Consider the following 11023-nt stretch of genomic DNA (forward strand, 5'->3'; position numbering starts at 1 on the left):
GAAGCAGGGGCCATGATCTGTTCCCACAGAGGGACCTGGCCGTGATTTGGGAATCACACCTCCCAGCTGCCGCACCCAGCAGAAACTTTCTGAGCACCCAGCTCCAGGAAACCCAGGACATCCAAGGGGACGATGCAGCCAGCAGACAGACAGTGGGAGGCCCCCGTGTGCTGAGGGCCAGCCCTGCTGCCCGCTCTGTTGCCGCCCCAACATGGCCTGCAACAGCTCCTCCTTCCAGCCCTATGACTATCTGCAGTCGAACGTAAGCAACGCGTCGGACCTGCGGGCCACGCTGCTGTCTGCCCCACTCCGGATCTCCCTGGCCGTGCTGATGCTGTTCATGATGGTGGTGGGCTTCCTGGGCAACACAGTGGTCTGCGTCATCGTGTACCAGAGACCAGCTATGCGCTCCGCCATCAACCTGCTGCTGGCCACGCTGGCCTTCTGCGACATCATGTTGTCTCTGTGCTGCATGCCTTTCACTGCTGTCACCCTCATCACTGTCCACTGGCACTTCGGGGACCACTTCTGCCGGCTCTCGGCCACACTGTACTGGCTCTTTGTGCTCGAGGGCGTGGCCATCCTGGTCATCATCAGCATGGACCGCTTCCTCATCATTGTCCAGCGCCAGGACAGGCTGACCCCACGCAGGGCCAAGGGGGTCATCGCCGTGTCCTGGGCTCTGTCTTTCTGCATCGCAGCCCCCTCGCTATGGGGCTGGACGCTGGTGGAGGTGCCTGCTCGTGCCCCGCAGTGTGTGCTGGGCTACACTGAGCTCCCGGCTGACCGTGCCTATGTGGTGACGCTGGTGGTGGCCGTGTTCTTTGTACCCTTCGGTGTCATGCTCTGCTCCTACCTGTGCATCCTCAACACGGTACGCAAGAACGCAGTGCGCGTGCACAGCCAGTCGGACAGCCTAGCCCTGCGGCAGCTGACCCGGGCCGGCCTGAGGCGGCTGCAGCGGCAGCAGCAGGCCAGTATGGACTTGAGTTTCAAAACCAAGGCCTTCACCACCATCCTCATCCTCTTCGTGGGCTTCTCGCTCTGCTGGCTGCCACATTCCGTCTACAGCCTGCTGTCGGTGTTCAGCCGGAGCTTCTACTATGGCTCCTCCTTCTACACCGCCAGTGCCTGCGTGCTGTGGCTCAGTTATCTCAAGTCGGCCTTCAACCCCATCGTCTACTGCTGGAGGATCAAGAAGTTCCGCGAGGCCTGCATGGAGCTGCTGCCGCAGCCCTCCCACATCCTCCCCAGGGTGCCTGAGCGCGTCCAGCGGCGCATCCGGCCAAGCACAGTCTACGTGTGCGCCGAGAACCAATCGGCTGTCTAGGCACGGGGCTTCCTGCAGTCCGTGTCTCGTCTGTGTCGTGTGGTGACTGTTTAAGCACAAAAGTACTCACGTGTCACCCGACGGGCTGCAGTACCCAAATTTCAAATTTTGGCAAGGTGAATTAGTTTTGTGTCTCATAGTAGAACCACAACAAGGTCGACGGGCACAGGGAAGGGGGCTGCAGGTGTGCCAAGAGCGAGGCAGGAGTGTGGGGGAGGCAGCCAGGCGGGCTGCCACCCTGGTGCCCACACAGCCTCTAGCACAGTGTGCCGGGAACCGAGACGCCATGGAGGGCTCAGCCCTGACCTAGGCTGTCATCTGTTCCATCCGCCACCAGTGTTCTTCAAGGCTACTTAGGTTGTGGGGCCCGGTGAACAGCACGGTGCTCTTCACGTTGGCCAGGTGACCGTTCCAGATGGTGCCAACTTAGCCTTCCTAGAAAGGAACGGGAGTTGAGCTAGAAAGCAGAGGAGGGCGCCCGCCTCTCAAGTCCCCCTGCACTGCGGAGCCGTGAGCGGGCAGGGCCTGTAAGGCTCTCGAGCAGCTCCAGGCAGCCGGCTGCAGTGAGAACGCATGCTGGCCACTCACACAGGCCCCCACTGCTGTCCCACTCCTCCCCTCTTCTGCCCCCTCCTGCCCGTCTTTCCCAGTGTTCTGGATGCCACAGCCTAGAGTACCCGAGTAGGTGTCCGTAGTGACTCTCTCTGCCCACTGGTTTCCCTGCACACTCTGGGTTCTGAGCCTTGGGGACACGCCAAATCCGCACCAGCAAGGGCGCTGTGCCAGGGGCAGTAAAGAGGTCTCTCTCCTCCTACCTCACCCACATCGCGGGCTGCTGCCGGGCCACCTGTGTGGGTCAGGACCCGGGAGAGCAGATGCCCACACTCAGCCACTACGCCTGGTCACCCATTGCCCCCGCGAGCTCCCCGTGTGGGAGGAGACCCCACGAGCTCTCTCTCTCCCAGAATCAGGTCTGAAGAGTGACACACTTGGGAGAAACTCAGAAAAGTTGTGCCCAGGTTCTACTCCTTCAGGGATTGGTTGGGTGACCTTGTTCATTTCACTTCTTTTTAGTCTCTTTCCCCATTTGCCAAGCAAGGGAGCCAGTCTAGCAGACCTCACTCTGATTCTGACGGGGTGTCTTCTGCCACCCCGACTCCCTGCACACACATTGCATCTCCTAGATGTTGGCACTGTAGGGCAGAGGAGGGCTGGGCGGGCTGAGCCCAGAGGTGGCGCTGGGGTCATCTCGGGGTCCCGGAGCTCAGCCCAGGAGCGCAGAATCCTGCTGTGCTTCCCATTTGCTCCTTTGAGGCTCCTGGTTCTGTCCTTACAGCAGTGGTGGTCGTGGGCTGGACTGGAGGTGCCAGGCCAGGCACAAAGAGCACCATCTGCGTTGGTCTGCACCCAGGACGGGCCGTCCAGAAGGTAATTGCCGCTTCCCTCCCCGCCAGGTGGAGGAGGCTGATGGAGCCCACCCTGTGCTTCTCTGTCCTGGGCAGAACAGGGTTGGCCACAGCTCTCGGGACAGGCGTCCGGTGCCCAGTGGTGCACGGGGTGCAGCCAGCCATGAGGGACCACACCTGTGTACTCTCCTCCCGCCCACCCACTTTGCAGAGGATTTCATCAGAAATCGGCAAACTCATTGAAGGTACCAAATGTACATCAATCCATGTTGCGTGCTATACGTTTGACAGTATTATACATTTCAAAGTAATAATTTTGTATATATTTTAAATAAAGTACTGTTGCCCTTCCGGTGTATAAGGTCACATTTTTGCCCAAACTCACGTCAAGTCCATGAAGAGCCAGCCGGAATCCAACACCTAACCCTCCTGTAATGCTGTGGCGACGTGCCTGTGCCTACAGAGAGCAGCACGTGTTTGTCTCCGCTCAGGGGCGGGGAAGGCTGCGGCCCAGGTTCCCTCAGGTGGGGTGTCATGGCAGCGCTGTTCCCTGGCTCGGGGCGGAGTCCACCGTGTCCACAGCGCGGGATCCCCTGAGCCTCAGCACTGCTTGCCTCCAGAAGCCCCTGGGACTGGCTGAACCCGTGCATCTTGGGAAACACCAAACCCTGGCCACAGCGCTCCTGGACCAAGGGACTTCAGGGAGCCTAGGGCCTGTGAATTACTAGCAAAGCCAAAGCCCAAAGGATGTCACAACGTAAGGACAACTGGAGGTCGGACACAGGGTCTCCAAGAGGGGCCATGTTGCTCTCTGTTCCTCTTTGGAACTCGGGCCATAAGCCGGCCAGACTTGGCGCCTGCCCGCCCGCTGCAGTGCTCTGTGCTGCCCTGCATACCTGGGCTTGCTGAGACCCAGGCAGTGCCAGCTCTGGGGTGAGCATGGCCCCCCTCACCTGGTGCCAGTCATGTGTTCGGTTTTCATCTCCACTTCAGCCTGGCGGGTTCCCCAAGTCTGGGGGCAAAGGTAGAGAGCCTCACATCTGGCTTGTTCCTGCAGGGGCCAGGTGGGGGCCAGGAAGCTGCCGCCATGGTAACAGCTGGTCTCCACACACGGCCAGGCCCCTGGGCTCCTTGGAAAAGACACAAACAAGGCTGCATGCTCAAGGGGTCTGAACTGACCCTCAGCAGAGCTGCAGGTGCCGGAACCCTTAGAGCACGGAGTGGCCTCTGCGCAGTACCCGGGCACGGCTCTGAACACTTACATCGTCTCCCCGTGATGGGGCCCAAAACATCATAAATGTGGCGCACTGTGAGGGAGCAACAGAGCCGGGACATGTGCAGTGCCGGAAAAGTTATTCCCAGACACAGGATCCCCCGTCCCTGCTCGGGTGAATCTGCAGAATCAAACCCAAGGAGGACAAGAAGGGCTGACCGTGAATCTCAAAGGTGTTGTGCTACCTGCAACAAACCCTCAGAACCTGTCATTGTTGCCCCAGGAATCATGGTCTCCGTCATCAGGGAAAAATGAAACCAGAGGTTACAACCTAGCCAGAGAGTCTAGATGGGCTCCAGACGGTGGCTCTGAGCCCTGGTAGCTCTCATGGCTCCCGCTGTGTTGCCTGGGGCAGGAGCCCTCGGGGAGAGCATCTCTGCACCCCCTGTAGCCCCACTGAGCTGGTTCACACCCTGGCCCCACAGATCGGTGAGCTCAGAGCTTGGCTTGGGTTCTTCCACGGACAAGGGGCTCCAGGGCAAGCACCTGCCTAGCATGCACCGAGCCCCGGTCTCCATCCCCAGCACTGCAACCTATTACACAATGCACAAGCTCCTCCTGCAGAACTGTGTCGTCTGTTGGGTGGCTGGGTATGGCTTGGGGCACAGCACTTGCCCCGCATGTGCAAGGTGCTGGGGGGTCACCCCTAGCACTCCCACTCACGTAGGAGTGAAGTAATGTAGGCAGAGGATTGTGCCCCAGGCAGGGCCTACAGCAGACGCTGCAACTGCGAGGCAACGGCCACTACAGGTGTAGTGCACCCCACTTGCTTCGCCACACCAGGGCTGCCCTCTGGGCGAGAGTGGGGTCAGGAGACTAATTCACTAGAGGAGCACAGAACTTGGAAGCACACTTTACTTACATGGACCCTTCATTAGAAAGGACATTGCTAGGCCCTTCTGTGGGCAGCCCAGGGAGGAGCTGCACAGGGCAAGGTGCGAGCGAGGGGCACAGAGCTTCGGGGCTCTCTCCATGGCGCCCCTAGGGCACCCCCACTGAGCTACCTGAACCATGAGGGCAATCCCTTGGGTTCTATAGCCGCTCCAGTGCACAAGCGCAATGAGTTAGCTCACTGGCTCGCAGTGCTGACCCAATCCTCGGCTCCACTCCCCTCTCCCGGGGCGGGATATGGCTGAAAGTTGCTGTCCTGTAATGCAGTCCTGGTCTTCCTGGGCAGTGGCCGCATCCTGCAGCCACCAAGAGTGCTGGCCACACCGCCCCACGGCACAGGCAGGCTGCTCAGGAGGCCTGGGCTTTGGGACGTGTGTTCCAGCAACAGACGACAGGGGCCTGTCATCGCCTTGGGCGCAGTGCCACAGTCCCTCTCCTCATCCACACGTGGCTCCAGCCAGGCTCAGGCTCCAGCTGACAGCGTGCGCTGACGCAGGAACATGAGACGACCTCACAGGGCAGGCTGGGCCCGGTAGCTCTGCCGCACCCCACTCCGCTCATCACCTGCCAGTCGGAGCTGCTCGTGAACTGCAGCGGATCGGGTACGAGCCCCACCCTGGCCAGAAGGAGTTGCACATGCGGGCTACTCGCCCGTGGGCATCCTGGGTCTCAGCATCTCTGAGAGCCCAGGAGGCAGGAAGGAGCTGGGCGGCATTTGCATAAAGGAGAACCACACAAAGGTGACAGACAGACAGATAGGCAGACACCAGAAGCCCACGGCAGCCAGGCGGGTGCCGTGCTCTACCCGGCTCTCGGGAGGTTCCTTCACCTCATTTCCTAATGTCCCAGTGTCCCACAGTGTCTCATATGATCAGTCCAGGGGCAGTTGCTTCTGTGTTCCAGCTTGTGACAGGGGACATGTCAGACAGCCCGCAAGTTCCTGGCCAGCTGTGGTCATGTGACCATTCCTCACTGCAAAGGAAGCTGGGAAATGGGGTCCCTAGTGTGCCCAGCCATGGCCAGCTCATGCCAAAGAGGACTCCAGGGTGCTAGCACCTTCCACAATTAAAACAGAAACAGAAACAAGAGATTCTAGAACACATGATATTTGAAGTCCTCTGTACAAATTTCTTAAATGAGCCGTTGCCCACGGTAGCAAACATACTTCAACCACATCAGGCCAGGAAGGCCGTCTCTCTTCACCCTGACCTTCACAGATAAGAGTCTCACATCCAAAAGCAAAATGTGCATTTGTGACTGGGTGAAGGAGAAACTATCACTTTAAACCTTCCAGATCTGGGGACATAACTCAGTGGAATAAGTGCTTGCCTGGCAAGCACAAGGACCCCAAAAATGGGAGACAGAAATGCTAAACTGTAAAAATTTGCAGTCAGAAAAGGATGAACTTTTCCAAGGTGAGGAAAAAAATGACTAATGAAACAATAAGCCTCTAACACCGCTCTCTGCAAGCCTGTCTGCGGGCTTGATTATGTGAGAACACTTTCAAGGCCACAGCTGTGGAACGGTGCGGGGTTGCCGTGGCAGCGTGGAGCAGGACATGGGCGAACCTGGTGGCCTAACTCCACAAGAGCAGAGCGTGGGGCCCTGCCCGTGCCTGCATTTGGATCGTGGACTGGTGAGAGTCCGTGTGCATGCGAACCTTGGGCTATGCCCACCTCAATAGTCAGAGTCCCTCTGTGCTCTGTGTTTTGTCCTGGAGGAGAACAAGGTGTCCTGGAGCTCCAAGGTGACAGGGATGGCCATGGTGGCAGAGGGCATGAGCAGCAGCTGGGAGCACGGGGTCCCTCCACAGGGACAGAAAGTGCTCACGTCCTGCAGGCTCCGCGGAGGGCCACAGGCAAGTGCCAGGATCCCTGTGGCATCATTAACACAGTTTGCCCCCGCCTAAGTCCTGTGCAGTCCAGGCAGCAGCCTCTGGTGGCTGATGTCCCTTCACCTGTCACTGGAGTCCAGGAAATAACTGCCAAGTCCGTTTGGCAGATTTTATGAGAGTCTTGCTGCTCCTCCTGCCAGCCCCCTGGGGAACATGGGGCTCATTTCTGCCCTCATTGAAATGCTGCTGCCATCGTCTGGGGGCTCAGGGCTGCTCAGCAGCACTAGGACGCCTCGGTGCTGTACTGGGGCGCCAGCTGCCCAGGAAAGGCAGGCAAGGCAGAGCACTTCCAAACTGCAGAGGGAACAGCAGAAAGCGTGATCTACTCTTAGAGCGGACGTAAATAAGGGAGAAGCGTTAGGCGACACTCCAGGCTCTTTCTCTTGACATCTGTGGCACTGGACAGCCACGCACTTGCCAGCACCTTCCACGCAGAGGCTGGGCCCGGGCTCTGCCCTCGGACGGCGCTGGGGGCTGCAGGTGCCCCAACACTGTGCCAGGCCCAAGCCGAAGCCCTCTGGCCCCACTCCTCTCACACCTCTACTTCACTGCTGCGAGCCTCCTCCCTGCCCTGCTTGCCACTGTCCTGTTCTCCCTTGCTGATGGGATGCCTACCACTGGGTACTGCAGATCGCAGTCTATGGGGCTCAAACAGCGCGTGTCCTGGCTAGGCTGCTGCGGGCTGGGCTGGGCGGGGCTGCCGCACTGTCTGTTACTCACCTTCCAGGATTTGTGTAAACAGGGACTGTGTGACAAGGATGGAGGTTGGTGTGAATGAGGCACTATGCAACACCAGCACTTCCTCTGCCTGCTTCCAGAGGCTCTGCGGTTGCTGTGCACCCCTAGGGACCAGGTGTCCCACTTGTTGAAGCTAGGTCCCCGCTGTTCTCTCTCTCTCTCTCTCACTCTCTCTCTCTCTCTCTCTCTCTCTCACACACACACACACACACACACACACACACACACACACACACGGCGTGCAGCCCTTCCTGCCCCACCCGGAGCCCTGTGTTCTGCACAGCCTACTCTGCCGCAGGTGAGGCAGGGAACTGTCCCTCCCTGCCCCACAGCCAGTGGCAGTGACCAACTCAGCTGAGGGATAGGAGCCCGAGGGGCTGAACAGCAAGCTGGGGATGGCCACACCTTCTCTCCTCGCCAAGGCGCCCCAGGGTGCTGTCAGAGGCCAGGGAATGAGAGGAACCCTTGCTGCTCACTTGGAGGCCGCCGGGGACGCCCACCTTCCTGCCGCTCAGCTTCGAGAGTGCTTCTGTCCTGGCTTCAGAGCTGGCTTCATGCAAGACTCAGCAGAGGAGCTGTCACAGAGGGTCCTCCATCCTGGCCGGCTGGGGACAGACCTGGGGTCAGCAGGGGAGGTGCAGCCTCCTGTGTGTCCCCTGGGGACAAAGGCCCTGCCCTGGCTGGAGCCATTCCCAAGGCCTGCACGAGGCTCCTCTTGAGCTCTGTGTGTTCTTGTGTTTCAAGTGCAGGAAGAGACCAGAACAGTAAGTGACAGCTGCAGAGGGTGGGTAGGGGGTGACCTGCGAAGGTCCTGTGAATGCATTGAATAGCAATTCTAACTTTATATATTTTCTTTCTTTTTTTTTTTTTTTAAATTAATTTATTTATTTATGTGTGCATGTGTGGCCAGCTCAGCCCACCAGGGGGCGGGGCTGGCTGGCATGTGGTGCTGGGGGATTGAACCGCGGTCCCTGTGCTTTGCTAAGCTTGTTCTAAGTAGGTGCTTTAGACCACTGAGCCATCTCACCAACAATTCTAACTTTATATAAAACTCTATGTGTACGTAGTCTATGCAACCCACTTTCTTGGTAACTACACTGTTTATTTTTATTTTCATTTTTTTTGGGGGGGTACCGAGGATCCAACTCAGGACCTTTCACTTGCCAAGCAGGCACTTGGGACTGAGCTGTTTCTCCGGCCCCTTCATTTTATTTAATTTTTAGTCCTATGCGACTCCACATTAGAAAAAAAAGGTGGGACATCAGCTGCAGTGTGGATGAATTCAGAGGGCGCCACGCCAGGGAGCAGCAGGGGCCGAGCTCTCTCCAGGGGCTGGGGCAGCAGGAACCCGTTGAGAAGGTCAGGAAGGCTCTGGGTGTGGATTGTGGGGACGGAGGGGTGGGGTGCTGATGCCACTTTCCATACACTTAAACGTGCCTGAATGGTATGTTTTATGCTGTGCAAACAATTTGAAAAACTACACATTGTTGTCAAATGTAGCCGCATTAGTAATATAGTAAGCTGTCTCTGGGGGGCTTGGGGTATAACACTGCATACCAGGCTTCATTCCTATGAAGTGGATACGTCCTCATAAGCTACCCGGAAACCAGGAGCCCTACTCTGGTGTACGCGTGCACTCCTCTTAGTAGCAACGGGAGCCGTGCTCTTGTCTATTCTTAAGACAGCTGTGCGCTCCTCTCCTCGTATTTAGGCATGAGCTGCTGCCCGCTGTGACTTCCTGTCTGAGCCGGTGCGCAGAGGTGGCCAGCCCTACCCCACCACGCACCCCTGCGCCCGTGAGTCACAGCTCGCGTGGGCGGGTGGCACGCCTGCCGTCTCAGCCCCGCCGCCCGGCCTGAGAGCAGGTCAGATAGGAGAAGACAAGGAGTGAGGAGTGGGAGGTGCTGGGGAAGGGCGGTAGCACCAGTGGAGGCCGTTCACGGGCAGCTGAGGGGTGGAACCGCTGCAGCCCTGGAGACGGCTGGGGGGGATGGGCTGGGGGATGGTTTGGGGGCAGCTACCAGGACTGCCCCAGACCAGGAACCCCAGGGGTGGCATGGTCACCCGCCCAGCCTGGACCTCGCAGCACTGATGTCCACAGCTTCACCCTCAGGGGACCACGGATGCCCCCAGCTCGAGGCTGCACAGGACCAGTGTCCTGTGTCACAGCCCTGAGGAGCAGGCTTCCCAGGAGTTGCCACCTCCAGGTCAGACTCAGCCCTCCAAGTCACTTGCATTGCTTTTAAAAAACATATTTAATATAGGGTCTCACTACACAGATCGGACTCATAGTGATCTTCCTGTTTTCAGCCTCCCAAGCGCTGGGATTAACAGGCATGCGCCACCACATGCAGTCTCAATTGCCATCTGAGCATGCCCTGGGGGCAGAGCTGACATGGCACATCAGGGATCCAAACCTGGTGCCTGTGCCCGCCAGAGCAGCTTTAATCCACTGAGCTATCTGGCCGGCCCGGCTTACACTGCTTTCTAATCCCTTCCTGCCCCATGTTCTTTTGACTAATTCAGGACTCAGGCTGCAGACGGATTTAGTGCTGTGTCCCTGTCCTGGCTAAGTGCACCTGAGGGCTTCATGGGCTCCGGTGCGCTCCCAGCAGGCTTGACCATCTCCTGGCGCTGGCTCCCGCAAGCGTGGTCCATCTGGTCCTGAGTCTGGCACACGCTCATCTCGAGCACTCAGTGACAGACTGGCCAGGAGCAAGCAGGCCGTGGCGGGATCCCAGCTCACCCACCGGAGGCAGAGCCAGTCTCTGCCCCTGCTGACTGAGGACACCGGGCCACACAGCCTCGCGCCTGCCCTCAGGACTGCTGGCCCTTTCTTTGTGGCCAGGCTTACATGCGTCTCGCCCCACCCCCACGGCCCAGCACCGTGTCGCCTGCCATCCCCCAGAATTTGTGAATACAGCCTAGCCCATCCGTGAGGAAGCATGGAGCTGCCCTGGCTGCTGCTGAGGGGGTCTCAGAGCAGCAGCCCTGGGGCTCCAAGGCTGTGGGATGGCTCAGACGCCTCGCCTACACACACACACACACACACACACACACACACACACACACACACACATCCTCCTGTGCTGCCCACAAAGGGAACCAGGACGAAAGCCATCCAGGAAGCCCCAAGACAGCACCCACACCAAACTAGGGAAGGAGGTGGGAGTGAACCCGCAAGCCCTGGCTGTACCTCACAAAGGGCTCCCAGGCTAGACGCGTGGCTGCAGGCCAGGCAGCAGGCAGCGACCGGGGACTGCCGGGCACCACTGCTGGGTGCTCCTCTGAAGTCACTGCGGGCCAGCAGTGTCCTCCAAACCCAGGACAGCTCAGGGCAAGGGGGGTCACGCCCGCGGGCCAGGAGGTGCAGCACTCGAGCTCTAGAGCTCTTCACCCTAGACAGCGTGTGTGGGCGCCACCACCTCACCCCAACAATTTTTGTAAAAGAAACAAAGAATTAAAATTCTTTTTAATAAAATTAACAAGTT

At 58.7% G+C, this 11023-nt stretch overlaps 1 protein-coding gene across 1 annotated transcript; it reads left to right on the forward strand.

Annotated features, from left to right (window-relative positions):
* Positions 1-211: 211 nt before the first annotated feature.
* Positions 212-1330, forward strand: Gpr45 (G protein-coupled receptor 45). The gene has a single exon (XM_004633204.1). It carries the CDS (start codon positions 212-214, stop codon positions 1328-1330), a length of 1119 nt encoding a protein of 372 aa, XP_004633261.1.
* The last annotated feature ends 9693 nt before the right edge of the window (positions 1331-11023 follow it).

The sequence above is a fragment of the Octodon degus genome, unplaced genomic scaffold, assembly GCF_000260255.1.
Source record: "Octodon degus isolate 3935 unplaced genomic scaffold, OctDeg1.0 scaffold00052, whole genome shotgun sequence".
Taxonomy (NCBI): Eukaryota; Metazoa; Chordata; class Mammalia; order Rodentia; family Octodontidae; genus Octodon; species Octodon degus.

Excerpts from the sequence above, each read along its gene's own strand:
- Gpr45 (XM_004633204.1), top strand. The coding sequence starts at position 212 with ATGGCCTGCAACAGCTCCTCCTTCCAGCCCTATGACTATCTGCAGTCG.